The sequence below is a fragment of the Gavialis gangeticus genome, unplaced genomic scaffold, assembly GCF_001723915.1.
Source record: "Gavialis gangeticus isolate Ggan-Ray unplaced genomic scaffold, GavGan_comp1, whole genome shotgun sequence".
NCBI classification, from domain to species: Eukaryota; Metazoa; Chordata; order Crocodylia; family Gavialidae; genus Gavialis; species Gavialis gangeticus.
Window position 1 is genome coordinate 79,097,689 of NW_017729034.1, and position 15,572 is coordinate 79,113,260.

The following is a 15,572-nucleotide window of genomic DNA, read 5'->3' on the forward strand; positions in this document are numbered from 1 at the left end:
CTTCAGGTGGGTCATTTATCATTTGAGGTAGTTGGGGCCAGGCATGATTGGCCACCTGAGCCCTGTGGGGGCAAGACCCCCAGGAGCAAGAGTGGGGCCAGGTGTAGCTATGGCCACCGGAGCCCCACTGGAAGGGAAGCCCTGTGTGGCCCCAGGGAGGGGGTGGAGGTGTAGAGCCCCAGGAAGGGGGGAAACCAGAGGGCTGGGAGCCTAGTATTGTCTGAGTGTACAGAGTCCCCATGGGAAGGGGCCAGGACAATCTTAGACCCGGTCAGGTAATTGGCTGGCCATTACCCCAGTGAGGCTTGGGGGAGAGGCCCAAAAGACAGTACATCTGCCACCCAAGGTATGAGCTAGCTAAAGCCTATATGGCCTAAGGGGCCCACTCCAAGAGGGAGCAAGGCAGTACAAGTCGAGGCATGAAAGAGACCCTGTGAGAGGGGGTGGAGTGAGCAAGGCCCTAGTAAGAGGAGGGTGGTATGAATGTGTATGACTGAGGCCTGACAACTAGGTCTAAGTTAGCTTCAGCTGTAGGCTGGGAGCATTGTCATCTGGATGCTATCTGCAAGGCTTGATCTGTGGTATAGGGGAGGAACAGAGCCACAGATGGGGCCCCTAGCATCATGGCAAGAATGGGCAGCCTCTCACCTTAATTAACAACTTAATTAATTAACAACATGGCATGGCAGGTGAGACAGGTAGGTGGTGTGCCCATACGCAGGTGGGGAGACTACTGTGGCTAGTTGGGGAGTCCCACATTGCCACAGGCCCCCACAACTCTGAGGCAACAATATCTGTCTCTGAGATACACTTCCTCACTCCTTGGGCATGGAGGGAGAGTGAATGGGGCACCAGGGGTGGCTACTGCAGCTGGTGTACAGTGCTACTGGTGTGGCAGAGGGGCTCAGTGGGATTCAGTGGTCTCCTGTGGTCTTTGTCAAGGTGAAATGGGATTTAATGCTTGTGGCAAGAACCTGTGTTAAACTAGATTTTGCAACTTTTCCTGCAGTCTGTGAATACCTCCACAAGTAACTCTATTGGCTTCTGGTTTGAATACTCACTCATCAACATGAGAAGGAGTTGCGAAATTTGGCTGTCCAAGATATACTGAGCACTTACTGAGAGTCTGCCTTTTCTAATTATCCTGAACATCTCTATCACTTTGACTGATTAAGGTGTTAACTCTGACCAACTCTCTTCAGAGCTGTTTACTTGTATGTTCACCCTAATACCTGTGCACTCTGTTCCTCCCCAGGATTTGCAAACTGATATTGCATCTCATACCTCACTATATACCAGCCTATTACAATTAAATGAGACACTGTTTACAACAGCTTCCACAGAAACTGTGAAAATAATGGAAGGCGAGCTCGAAGAGCTGGACAGGAGGTGGAAAGCTTTACCACAAACTGTTAACAAGAGGTGTGTGCTTCAAGACATTTCTAACCCATCTAACATGATTAAAAATAGTAATCAATGTGCAGATGAAGAATATGCCTTTTTAATCATGGAGTTGCAGTATAACACTGGAAATGTTAGGTCTTATGAGCCATATTGTACTCTGTATTGCAGAATTAGAGATTGTGATAATCCAGTGGATCCAGCAGGCTACCTTGGTGATAACTTTGTCCTCAAACTGTGGTGAAGAAGAGGGTAGTACAGGCAGTGGAGAAAGAAATACCATGAAACTTTCCCTGGGAAGTTAATGCTTTCAGTCAGCATTTAAATGACTGAGCTTTCCTAGTTTGCACTCTAGAATCATCCTTTCTGGGAGGGGGTGGAGGTCCCAGGGGCAGTAGCTGCTGGTGGATCCTTTATGATCCAGGCTGCTGCAAGAACTAGGATAATAGAAGCTTTGAGTCTAGGAGTATTTCTTCTGATATGGTTGGTCTGTTCCAAACACATGTGAATCTCTAATTTTAGACCTCAGATATCAAGGACAATTTTTCAAAAACTTTGTGGATTGCCTTGAATGTTTAGAATTTCCTGATGTTTGAGAGACAGCATTAAGATATTAAAAAAGCAATGTTATACAGTTTTGCAAATTTGTCGTGAAAATTTGCCAGCCAAGGTAAATGTTCTTTTCACATAAATTTCATCATGGAAATGAAATAAATTTGTGATGTTTCATTCATGATAAAAGAAGAAAAGGGGGGGGGGGAACCTTGCCCAAGCAAGTCAAATTTTGGTCAGCTATATTAATTCTATTACTCTTTTTAACGCTACTTTCTAGAAACTATTCATAAGTAATAGGTATTGTCTCTCACATTTACAGTATTTACTCTTAGGTTTTTTAGTGTTGTGCTTTAATATTTTCTCCCACCTTGAGAGTCTCCTTTGCCATGGTGCCTGCAATAAATTTGGAGAAGGGCTGGTACACCAATAACATAGCCTGTCATGCTCAATAATATTAACTTATTGCCTTTCTGTATCCATCTATTGTCTCTTATCTCAGACTGTAAGCTTTCCCAGGAAGGGAATATCTTTTTCTTCTGCACAGTAAAGGAGTACAGTGGAGTCCTGCTCTGTGACAGGCTTCTAGGTGTTTCAGCAATAAAGGATTGGTGATAATGCTCATAGTAAAACTCTGTGATGTAATTTTTAGGGAAGTCTGCAACAGAAGTGAAGCTACTGCTACATGCGGGATATTAAAAATTTTTATTGGGCAATATCTAAAATGTAAATACTTTTCAGGAGAGTCAATTAAAACTGAGTAGGTTTAGTCTCCTAGTATCCCTGTATAGACAATGGGAGACTTAGACAAGATTAGATGCCTAAGTGCTCTGTACAGAACAGGAAGAGATGGATATGTTCAAAGGGTAATCTAGAAAGCCTAGAAGCTGAACATAGTCTGAACTCGCAGCTGTCCTTAGAGCTTAGGCACCTAAGGGATATGCCTATACCTTCTTACACAGGAATCTTGAGAGCACTGCTGAAAAGGAAACCCCACCTACCTGCTGTGCATGCACTGATCTTGGACATGAAGTGATGTAGGTGGTGACAGACATAATGCTTGAATTGTTCCAAGCATGTCACTGATTGGGAGCTGATTCACAGTTGTCCTGATTTAGAGGTGTTTGCACATACATTGACAAGGATTCTAAGAAGAATGGTCTCCGTTTGTATCTTTTAGGCATTGCAGTGCTGTGGAACCACCAGCAGGGTGGTAGTGAGTATCTGACCCAGCACACCACCTAGTGGCAAATGCCCCTGAATTTTCCCAGGATTCCCCAAGCAGTGGAATGAGACTTACCTGGGACACCCCAAAGCCTGGCCCATTCCCTCAAATGGAATGAAATTGACCCATGGCTTGGGGGAAAATGATTTTTCAAATCAGTGTGGATCTTTGTCCCCCAGAACATCCACCATGCCAGCAACCCAGAAGAAGGGGTCCAGGGAGCCTGCCCTGCCCCTCCAGCACCCTGCCCCTCAAATTGGCCTGGAATGGCACAGATATGGTTGAATGCCAGTGATATAAGTTGGTTCAGTGGAGTTCTGGCTATGTACAAGAGTAACCCAGTTGCCATGTGGGGGGGAGGGAGGGGCGGGAGTTTGGGATGCCTGGAGGAGCGATCAGACACCAGTCAATAAAAGCTTGGTGTCCTTATGTAAGACCAAAAGAATTCATGGAGAACCAATTCAAAATAACACCTGATTATCCAGGTATACATTTGAATAGTTCCAGAAGGTTTAAGTGGGTGTGGACAGACATAACTCTTAGACTGTCCAAAATACATGTTAAAACCCCAAAGCCTAGATGAGGACACTATTTAAGACCAGTTTAAACATCAAAAGCACACTGGGAAAATCAAGTACTGTTTTGAACCAGTCCTTCCTGAATGGGCTCAATATTCTGTGTGCATTTTGTGCCTAGTGTCTGGTCAGTCCTTCAGGCATCCCAAACTGCATCAGTCTCCACTCCCCTACCCCAAACACATACTAGGCAAGGGTCTGCTCTGCAATTCAGCTAAGATAGAGACCGCAATTTAAAAGGATGGGGAAGTAGAAAGCCTCTGAATCAATTTTACTTCCCTATTAGGGACCATGGATCAGGGTCCTAGGATCATTTTGAGTAGATCATGGGTAACCATGCACTGTGTAACACTGTGTTCAACAACTTGGTTGTGTGGGGGGAGGGGACAAGAGGAAGGGGACTGCATGCTCCAGGATTGCCCCAAGAACTCTGCAGCTTTTCAAACTTTGCCCTGAAAGCTGTTTCATCAATTTTATTTTCCTGCACAACCCTGTGCAAAATAAGCAGCAAAGGCAAAAAAGCAGAGATCTTGGGGAAGAGGCCAAAGCATGTAGCTTTCCAGGCACCACAGGCAGAGTTCGCTCGCTCTCCTAAGCATTTGGCAACCCCTCTACTCACACACTTGCCCCAAATAATGTGGGAATGCCATACAGGGTAGTAGGGCTGTGCGAAATGAAATGGCCCCGTTCCATTTCGATTTGCATTTCGACATTTCAACAGAACAGCATTTCATTTTTAATTTAATTTTGATTCAAAACCACTGTTCTGTTTTGTTTCGTCGAAACGGTTTTGCTGTTTCAATGCTGTTTTGATGTTTCACCCATAGGCTATAATGGGGAAGCTCAAAACAGCCTATAGCTTTATCATTTCTGGCCTGATTTGGATGGAACTTGCTAGGAGTGGTAGCCCCTCCTGAGGGCATGAAGCCTGCCAAGTTTCAAGGAGATCGGTGCAGGGGTTTGGGGGAAACTGCACCTCAAACTTCTGACCAGCAAAACTCGTGACATGGGTGACATTGTGTGTGTTAAGATGCAGCAGGGTGAAAACTGCAGACCTGCTAACCCCTGCTGAAGCCATGAAACCTGCCAGCTCTCAAGGAGGTAGGTGCAGGTGTTCTGGGGCCCTGCACCTCTGACTGCTGACAGGCAAAAGTCATGACATAGCTGCTTGTGAGACTGTCTGTCTTGGGGCAGAGAGGGGTGAAAACTGCAGGCCTGCTAGGCCCTGCTGCAGCAATGAAGCCTGCCAGCTGTCAAGGAGATAGGTGCAGGGGGAGACTGGGTTCTGGGGCCCTGAACCTCTAGCTGCTGACAGGCAAAATTGGAACACACAGCTCCGTACCTGTCAGACCTAAGGCAGAAAGCAGGGCAGTTCAAACAATGCTGTCTTTTATGCAGTTTTTCCATCCCTCCCCCAGAGCACTGGGATTGGAAGAGACCTCAGGAAAGGATGACAGTCGCCGGCCAGCTACACAGTCAATAATGAGAGCAGTCCTTTCCCCTGCCCCCCACCCTTCCCCCCTCCCTCTCCTTACTTCAGTTTCTGTTTCCTTGCAGACAAGCCCAGCTTGAGCTTCAAAACTTGAAACATTTTGAAAATTTCTAAACGTTTTGACTTGCCTCGTTTCAGTTCAAGGCTGTTTCAAAGCGCTCTGATTTATCTGATTGTGCTGTTTCGAGCTTGAAACAAGTCGAAACAGTGTCGAAATGAAACTGCTGGCGAACTTTTGCAGAGCCTTACAGGTAGCTGTCTAATATAAAACAAAAAAACAGAATAGGGACTGGAAACCAGGACCAAACCTCACCCAGATGAGTGAACTTAACTTTGGTCTATGGAGTCATGCTTTCTTTTGCTTGCTTGCTCTCCTTCTGGCCACATGATGATTGGATTCATGGCTGCATAGTGGCCAAGTCCTTGAATAGAAAGGGTTTAATGTACTTCTATCCCTTCATCTTATATTTAGAACTCTCTCCTGAGATGTATTAAACCCGTTCAAACTGGGAAGAGTTCAGAACATACATTTCCTACTTCCTAGATGAGCAATTTAACCAGTAGGCCACTAAGTCTCCCTCCCTCTTCCTGTGTATTTTGAGCTGGACTCAGTATTCCTGATATAAGTTTGTTGAGCTTGGAGCATGACTAACAGATCAGGTCTCTCCAGACATATAGGCACCTCCTCAAAACCAAATTGGATTACAACTGAATGTAAGTGGGGATCTGGTGTATGATCTAACTGGGTTGCTTTGGAGCAAGCTAAGAAACAGAAGTGTAGGAGCCTAGGAAACTTTGCAGTCGAGACTGGAGGCGCTCAATGCATTGTGTGCCTTGTGATCAGAACTAATCTTTGGAACTTTGGCACCTAAATTCTGAATCCTATGAAACAAATAGGACCTAAGGACCTAATTCTGCAAGCTACCAAATATTCCTGTGAGCACCCTCAATTCACACTGAATTCAGTGAGAATTGAGCATTCAGCTCCTTGATAAACTGCTGAGCACCTTGGGAGACTGAACTGTGCCTATACATGCATTTCAAGTGACTTTAAAAAGGTCTGAAAATTTAGGTGTAAGGTCACAGACTTCTTACATCCTTAATTCCCATTGACTTCCCTGGGACTTTGTGTGTGGAGGCTGAAACTCATAGCCTGATCTGTTTAGCTCATTTATAGCATTTAGTACACATGTAGTATAGAAAAAGAGAGAGAGACAGAGAGAAGACACCTGCCAAAGAAAAGAGAGAGTTTATTTCATTGTGTGGTAAGTTATTTTCAGAACTCAGTTTTAACGCAGCTTTGATCCTTCTTTTTTTTTTTCTTTGTTGGTTTCACCTGGAATGCATTTCATACTGTCTAGTCAGTTGTGGTTTTGATTCATCAGTGTGACTCACTTACACAGAAAAATTAACTGTTCAGTCTTGTATCCAACATCCTGTAGGATCAGCTTCCTTCAGTCTCTTGTTGCTGAACACGAGCAGTTTGATGAGTTGCTGCTTAGTTTTTCAGACTGGATTAAGCAGTTCCTTGCTGAATTGCAAGCCACTTCAGAGATAAACACTGCTGATCAACAGCTAGCTGCATCCTATAATAAGGTAAACTATCCAGTTTAAATATTTAAAAACACTGAACATGTACAGAACTTTCCAGAGGGCGTTCAGCGAAAACTGTGGGAAGGCCAGTAGCTAATCAGCTTGGTAAAATCTTGCATTATACAGTAGATTTTCCTGATGGTAGTAATGCAGTGCAGTGCAATGCTGTCTTGTTACTATTGGAAACTTCAGCAATAATTGTGTTCATAAGCTCAACTTCTCCCTTTTTTTTCTGTTAAACTTTCCCCTGAGGTTCTGTAAAGAGAATCAGTTTGTTTCTTTTTTTTTTCCTTTTTTTTGACAGGACCACTTAATGAAAGTGGAAAAAAAGAAACAGGAACTACAAACATTGAAGGAACACATAAAAAAACTATGTTCTTTTAGTCGCACAGAGGATCACCAGATATTACAAGGGAAGGCTGAAGACTGTTTCCAACTCTTTCAGGAGGCTGGCCAGATAACCAGCCAAAGACAAGAAGCTCTGAACCAGCTTGCAGCATTTGGAGACCTACATGCTGCTGCCTCAAGTATCCTCCATCGCTTGAGACAGACAGTAGAGACTACAGGAAACATGGATAAGACTAAATCCGAACTTCTGGAGAAGGAACTGAGTGGTGTCATTCAAGATATTAACAAATTAGAATCTTCTGCAATCAGTTTGGATGGAAGCCTTACTAAAGCCCAGTATCATCTCAGACATGGAAGTTCTGAGCAGAGGACCTCCTGCAGAACTATGGTTGATCATCTGTGCTTAGAACTGGAGTCAGTTCAAACTCTGCTGGGTACCAAACAGAGTGAGGCAGAAGCTCTTGGAGCCTTGCAGAAATCTTTCACGGAACGTAAAGAACAGTTATTAAAGAGTATCGAAGATGTTGAAGAACAGGCTGATAAGGAAGGCTTGAAGGAGCCAACACTTCAGGCCCTTCAACAAAGGTAAAACTAAAAATCTTAATAAGTTTTTGAGCTTTAGTGAGTTTTGTTTGTTTGTTTTTTACTTTTTTCTCTCCGCAGGATTGTTGCATGTTTTGGCAACTTCAGGCTCTCTCTAATCATTTCATATCTTGGGTTGGGTTTATTTCTGGGAGCTCAGATTTTCCAGTGGTATAAAGTCTGCAAAGAAAAGAGGCACAGTGGTGCAAGGTAGAAAAAGTCCTTGGACTCATCCAGCATAATTCCAAAAGTGAGTAGCCAGGACAAAAACAGAATCAGTCCAGAAAACTCAGAGGGTGCTCCGTTTCATCCCTGGGGCATAGCTGCCTCTGCTACAGGACTGCAGATTGTACCTTCACATGCTGGAGAGAGTATCAGAGTTATCATTAACTATAATAATGTACAGGAAAATTATGTAAAAAGTTCTAAAATCCAAGAAAAATATTTCTAAGACTGTCATGTGAGGTAAGGAAGCATATATGGATATATACACATACAAATACAGAAGGCCAGATTCTTATTTTAGTGACCGCAGAATAAATCCAGTGTCCTTGTCTTCAGTAGAGTTGTGCCAGTTGCACTGTTATAGCTAAGGCTAAAACATGGACTAGAGACATATTTAATATACTGTCGCTTTTGCTTGTTTTCATATTTCATTCTTAGTAGTGGGTCTCTGAAGTCAATGTATAACAATTCTTTTAACTTGCAGACTAAGGGTCTTTAACCAATTAGAGGATGAGCTCAGTTCTCACCAACATGAACTGCAGTGGCTGATGGACAAAGCAAAACAAATAGCCCAGAAAGATATAACACTTGCCTCTGACATTGATAATGAGATAAACCGCTTGGAAGTTACGTGGGAGGATACGAAGAAAGTAATCCATGAAAAGTAAGTAGATGTTGAATATATTTAAACAATGGTGGAGAGTTACATTTGTTTTGGTAGAGAAAGAGAGTTCATATATTTAAGTGGTTGTGTTTTGGTTACTTTAGAAGCTCTAATAAAAAAAAATAATATCAGTAATAGGAATCACATCCTATATTGTGTTTGGAAAGTACTTTACAAACCAATTTAATAAAGCCACAGATCAGGCTTCAAGTTACTAACCAGACCAGTCTCTTTATTATGGGCTTTTCTGTGCTTTTCTGAACTTGCCCTATGTTTGGAAAGACAGGTAGAGGTATCTATACCTCTCACTTATAACCCTAGGTCTAGGCAGGCTGCTCATTTCTTGCTCCCAGCCAAGTTGATGCAGTTACAATACCCATAATTTGGTTGAAAAACAGAAAAAATCATCCTGTTTGCAGACTGGAAACATACCTCCCACTTTTTCCAGGGTATGCGCTAAACACTGGGCTGCAGACCCAAGCTCTTTCTTGCTTGTTCTCCTAGTCTCAGGACTTTCATACTCTGCTGCCCAGTAGTCTAACTTCAGCAGAGGGGTAGAAAGTAAAGTAGGGGGGGGGTCAAGTCCTTTTAGGCTGAAGAGAGCCTAATACTCAGGTCTCCCATATTCTGAGAGAGTTATTCTAGCCACTAGGCTATTGTACAAACAACAGGCATGATCACCATTATCTGTAAGTGGAGCTCAGTTACAATTTATGTGAAATAGGTAGTGTTATTCCCCGCCCTCCTCCTACCCCCAACACCCTCTATCTATGGGAGGAGATTTCTCTGGGGACTTTTGTGGAATCTACCATATTTACTCAAATAGAAGATAACCTCGACTATAAGATGACCCACTCAATAATCAGATTCTGTATATGGAAAATTTGTAAATTTATTATAATTTTCTAGGTATAGAATCTAATTACTGGAGGTCTGTCTTGAATTTGGTATAGAATCTAATTACTATCTTGAATTTGTCCTCCTCCCACTGCTATAGCAGGAAAAATAATTTCATCGTTTCATAGTTAGTAGGGTCGGAAGGGACCTGAGCAGATCATCAAGTCCAACCCCCTGCCATAGCAGGAATGAGTACTGGGGTTAAACAACCCCAGCAGGGTTATTTGGGGGGTCATGTAGCCCTTTGCTTTCTGCTCCCCTTCACCTTTTTTTCTCTGGAAGCCCCTTCCCCCTCTCCTTACTGTCAGACCCTGCTCCTGCTGAGCACGCAGACATGAGGAGAAACATTGAAAATAATAATCTTGAAATTAAACATGGCTGTAGTAATTTGCATATAGTACTCATGCACTTAGTTTATCCAGAATTAATGCATGATACCTTCTTTATGAAACTGCTGCAAATTTTAGCACAGATACTCCAAAGCACACTTTTGAGCAGCATTTTGGCACCTACTTATATAGAGTACAAACTATTCATGATATTAGTCCAAAGCCAAAGCCTTATGATTTATCACAAAGTTCCTTGGGCTGGGTCCCACCAGAGTCAACAGCATTTTAAGCCACAGTGACCCCACAGCTCAGCACTGCTCAGTAGGGCTGTGCAAAGCTTCGGATCATGATTTGGATTCGGAGATGATTCGGATGATTCAGATGCGGAATCTACAAATGCAAGTCGAATTGCTGGAAGCTTTAGGGTTTCTGAATTGATTCAGAGCTTCCAAATCAATTTGGAAAAGATTTGGTGAGTCGACCATAGGGTATAATGGGGAATCAATGAAATATCTATAACTTTGTTGTCTTTCGGCTGATTCAGATGACACTTGCAGGGATGGTAGCCTCTGCTGAGAACATGACGTGTGCCAAGCTTGGGGCATTGGGGGGTAGGGGGTACTACTGCAGGCCTGGCTGCTAAGCTACTGTGTTATCAGTCAATCATGATTCACTCAGGGACCAGCTCAATACGCAGTAGCTAGCTACTAGATAACGAGTTAATGAGCAAGGATTAACACCTACACAATCAGGGACTGAGGAGAAGAAAGAATCAATACAGAGCCAGGAACTGCTTCTGCCTGAAGACAGAGCCTGTCAGTTGCACAAGCACCCATGTCATGAGTTTTGCCTGTTAGCAGCTAGGGCTGCAGGGCCCCAGAACCCCCCCTGCACCTATCTCCTTAACAGCTGGCAGGCTTTGTGGTTGCAGCAGGGCCTAGCAGCCAGGCCTGCAATGGTTTCCCCCACCCCAGCGCTGCCCCAAGACGGACACAATTGTACAAGCACCCATGACACGAGTTTTGTCTGTCAGCAGCTAGAGGTGCAGGGCCTCAGAACTCTCTTCATCTATCTCCTTGACAGCTGGCAGACTTCATGGCTTCAAAAGGGGCTATCAGACCTGCAGTTTTCACCCTGCTGTGCCTTAACACACAGTGTCACCCATGTCACGAGTTTTGCTTGTCTGCAGCTTGACGTACAGTTTTCCCCAAACCTCTGCACTGATCTCCTTGAAATTTGGCAGGCTTTTTGGCCACAGAAAGAGCTACCATCCCTATAGTTTTCACCCCACAGTGGCTTAACACACACGACATGAGTTTTTCTTTCAGAAATTTGGGGTGCAGTTTCCCAGAAACCCCTACACCTATCACCTTGAAACTTATGATGCGTCATGCTACTAGCATAGGCTACCATCCCTGCAAGTTTTAACTGAATCAGCCAAAAGACAACAACGTTATAGATATTTCATTGATTCCCCATTATACTCTATGGCAGAATCTCCGAATCAGCTCCGAATCTTCCAAAGTGATTCGGCTTAATCAAATCGGAAAAACAATTCAGATCTCCAGATCGAATCTCTGGCATCCGAACTGGATGAATCTGAATTGAATAGTTCCCTATTCACACAGGCCTACTGCTCAGTCTTTGTGTGTACTCCAAGTAGCCATGTGCTAATTGGCTCTCCACTCATGACTGGAACTGGGTGTTTTTGTTGCAAGTCCTGGGATGCTCAAAAAAATTATATGCAGATGAGGCACAGAGCAACCTGGTTTAGCTTCACCTTATGGAGGGAAGAGCCACATTAATCATATGTGCCAGGCTGAGAGGGGGGCAAGGGTGGCGGGGGTTCTGGGTGAACTGCATACAGGGTCATGGATCACCATAACTTGAAACAGAGTCTGTGGTGTGGGGGTCTGCCCTTAATTGACACTATCCTATAACATAATCAAATTGGCTACGCTAACCTATTTTTCTGGTACGTTCCCATAAGCTTATTTGCCCAATGTGGGCTGTGTTTTATAGTCATTCTTAGTGCTGTTGCATGAAATAAACTTCATACAGTAAAAGTTCTGCTAACCAATATCTTACAAGCCACATGCTCTACTAACTGGCATGCCAGCTTGTAAGATAAAGTGAAACCGGAAGTGCCCACCATGGCACTTCCAGTTTCTGCGAGCCCCATGGCCCACAGCAAAACAGCTTGTGCTACCGAGCCCCCACAGCCGGGGGGCATAACAGGCTGTGCGGGGCTGTGCGAGGCCTGCCTCCCTGTCCCACAGGGCCCGCGGGAGGGTCGGCGATGTGGCGGGAGGGGCGGAGGGACACCCGAGACATGGCAGAAGAAGCAGCAGTTGGGGCCGCTCAATTAACCGGCATATTTTGTTATCCAGTATCCCCCATTCCCAGGCAATGCCGGATAACAGAGCTTTTACTGTAGTTGGTTTCTGTTGCTGAGTGCATACTGCTTTTGGCAGCAGTTTAATGATTTATGATGTAGGAAGTAAAATGTTGTTGTATGCAATTATAAGAAAGGGGCTTTTCCCCTATGCCAGCTAAGGGAAAAACTCATCTTGTATTTAAGCAAATATGGTAGGTGCCTCCAAGGAACAACTTACATTTTAACTAATGTATTGCCTAAAGAGTGGAGTGATGAATGATCCAGACAGGCATTCAACTTCTTCAGCTTTCAGTGTTGTTGTTTCTACTATAAAATAGCACTGTGATCTTCAGGTAGCATAGTTCAAAATCTTACTGAATGATCTATGAATTAAGGAAGCCAGATTCTATTACCAGTTCTGACATATATCTGCTGTATATTTTTGGATAAGTGAATTAGCTCAAATACCCCTTCAGTAAACTGATACTAGGGCACCCTCTTTTATGATGTGCTTAGAGATCACAAGACCAGAAGTGATATCACACAAGTCTTATTTCTTCCTTTGATATCTTCATGAGAAATTTTCCATGGTGAATTGCTTTATCACGCTTCCAGAATGTCAGAATAAACAGCACTTTTTCAAGCACAGACTTTTTTTTCCACTGCAGACAGGAACAGTGTTCTACCCTTGTTGAACTGATGAAGGAATATCAGAGCTTAAAATCAGCTGTAAGTAAAGTCATAGAAAATGCTGACAATGTGACTGTGACCAAATCTATTTTGAACAATAAGGAAGATATCAGACGGGTTTTATCAAAGGTAATTACAAATATTTTAATTTAAAAGTGACCAGCTTGTTCATTCATTTCAATGAATTTGATTAATCAATTCTCTGTGTGTTTTAAGATAAGTTTATCTGATCCTTGCTTAAATTCTGTTATAATATTTGTTCCCAAATCCTTCATCACTGAAATCACTGACAGGAGCAGAATATACTTTGCTGTACTTATTGCAGGAAATTATTTCTATTGGCATGCATCTAATTTTCTGATATTTTTCCAATGCATTTTAATGCCTTTAAACATATTGAAAAGTAATTGTAATACAATTAGAAGCTTTGCATAACAGCTAAGAAAGGGTATTCTGCTCAAAGGTACTAATTCTTCAGGGGAAGGAAATTGCATTTAACATGTTTCTAAAGATTTTGCTGTAATGACTATTTGGAAAATTTGTGTTCAGGTTAAAACAAGTGAAAAGAAAAAATGAGTTTTGAGTGTAGCACAAGGAATTGATTTTGCATCATCAGCAATTCAGCATCTGTTTCTAAAACATGATCTAGTTCTTGTTGCTGACCACTTTCACCTTAACCAAACTGGTTATTCTGCTTCAACTGAAAAGTGACCTGGCCTTTTTTGGCTATATTACATCTGCTTCAGTGAATTGCATTTGTAACATTCCAAATCCTGCTCGTCAAAAATCACTCTTAAGCCAACACGGGTCATCAGTGTGCATACTAGGGGTTGAGCAAAACAAACACTTCTCGAGATCCCTTATTATAGCTCTGCCAACATACCCTAAGACACACTGCCAACACCATCTGCTTACACTTCTGTCTCAGGGGCTGAAAGTCTTTACAAACTTTATATAATTAAACCTCATGAATGCTAAGTGAAATTATTACTCCATTATATAGATGTGGAAACTGAGGGATAGAAAATTTGAAATAACTTAAGGTAAACAGGAGGTTTGTTGCGGGGTGGGAGAAGAACCCAGGCCTGTTGTTCTCAGGGTGAGATTACGCTTTACAACTAGCATGTGCTAACTCTAAGGAACATTAGACTGTATTAAAGTTACCACATGCTGTGAGCAGTCACATGTTAAGAGTTCACACCCTCTCTAATGTGCACAGCTCAGATCTGCTGCTAGAGGGCTGTTGAGCAAGGGCATGGCTAGGAGCTGACAAGTCTGCTCCATATCCTCTCCACTCACAAGCTCTCTAGTTGCAGTATAGGTGGGGGAGAGGAGAAGGGCCTCCCATAACTCTGTTCACCAGATTAGCCCTCAGATCACCTGTACCCCCCCAACACTCTTTCATCCCCATCAGCCCCTCCACTCCTGGGTTACACCTCTGCCACCCCAATTCCCCCTTGCTGTCTTGATGGACATCCCAATTGCCTCCTCTGTCCCTCCAAATTACCCCCTGACCACCCCCTCCACTGCCAGATTGCCACCCTGCTGCCCCCATTCCCCCCAGCCTGGATTGCCATCCTATCTCCCCTTATTGCCCTCCCTCCCCCTGCCAGATTGCCTCCCAATCATCCCTCTGCTCCCTGCTGATTCTTCCTCCACCCCAGATTGCTGTCCTGTGGTGGTGGCAGTTGTGGGGTTTCCCTTCCCTGCCTGCTCTTGGACTCTTTGCAACTTGCATTGCCCCTGCACACCCAGATCCAGCCCCTGTAAGGCCCTAGGGGAAGGAGGGACCAGGAGGAAGGGTGGAGAGCTGCCAGAGAGCCATGGAGGCTAAATCTGGGTGTGTGTGGGTGGCACAAGCTGCAGTGAACCTGGGGGGCCCCCCCCATTGCCAGTGCCACTCTCAGGCTGATCAGGGTAGCTGTGGGTGATGTGGGTATGGAGGAGCAGAGGGGGCAGGAGGCAACTGGGGAGACAGGAGGAGTGATCGGGGTGACAAGGCAGTGATTTGGGGATGAAAGGGCCAATCAGGAGGTGGAGGGGGGTGACCCAGGGGCTGATGGGAGATAAAAGGTGCAGTCTGGGAGCCAGAGAGGGCTGAAGCCTGGCACTACCCAACCAATTGTGCCTTCCTCTGTCTTCCCCCCTTCACTCCTGTCCCACCCCTCTGCCCCCCTTCACCCCTTTCCCCTCCCTCAGCACTCACTCCCTTCCATTCTTCTCCTGGCTGGCTGTCCCCAGCTCTCAGCCCAGGCTTCTGGAGTCCTGGATGATGGCTAATCCACCTGAGAACAGTGCCTTATGGTATACTGGAGGACCACAAAGTGATGGTTTTATCTCAGTTGAACAACCAGAAGTTAACTTGAGCTTGGTAGCACACCTCGAAGATAATCCTTGCTCAAAGTGGCATAACTTTAGGATGCCTAGAGGGCACTTAGCACTTATTAACAAGCCTTGATGTGCAATCATTCGTGTTTTAAGTACTCTTAACATGGTCTAATTGTAACATGTAATCTCAGCCTCAGTCATGACCTTTAACTGTTGGCTACAGGACTGAGTGAGACCATTAAAAGTCTTTCATATGTGAAAGCAGATTTGAGTTTGGGTCTCTTGAGCTGGATG

At 44.1% G+C, this 15,572-nt stretch overlaps 1 protein-coding gene across 3 annotated transcripts in view; it reads left to right on the forward strand.

Moving 5' to 3' along the window:
* Positions 1–15,572, forward strand: part of SYNE1 (spectrin repeat containing nuclear envelope protein 1) — a 631,505-nt gene that overhangs the window by 287,432 nt on the left and 328,501 nt on the right. For all 3 annotated transcript variants that reach the window (XM_019526891.1, XM_019526894.1, XM_019526892.1), the window contains 5 exons: positions 1,256–1,422; positions 6,688–6,841; positions 7,143–7,771; positions 8,478–8,657; positions 12,929–13,079. In XM_019526891.1, the coding sequence (XP_019382436.1) occupies positions 1,256–1,422; positions 6,688–6,841; positions 7,143–7,771; positions 8,478–8,657; positions 12,929–13,079 (1,281 nt within the window). The remainder of the gene's footprint in view (positions 1–1,255; positions 1,423–6,687; positions 6,842–7,142; positions 7,772–8,477; positions 8,658–12,928; positions 13,080–15,572) is intronic.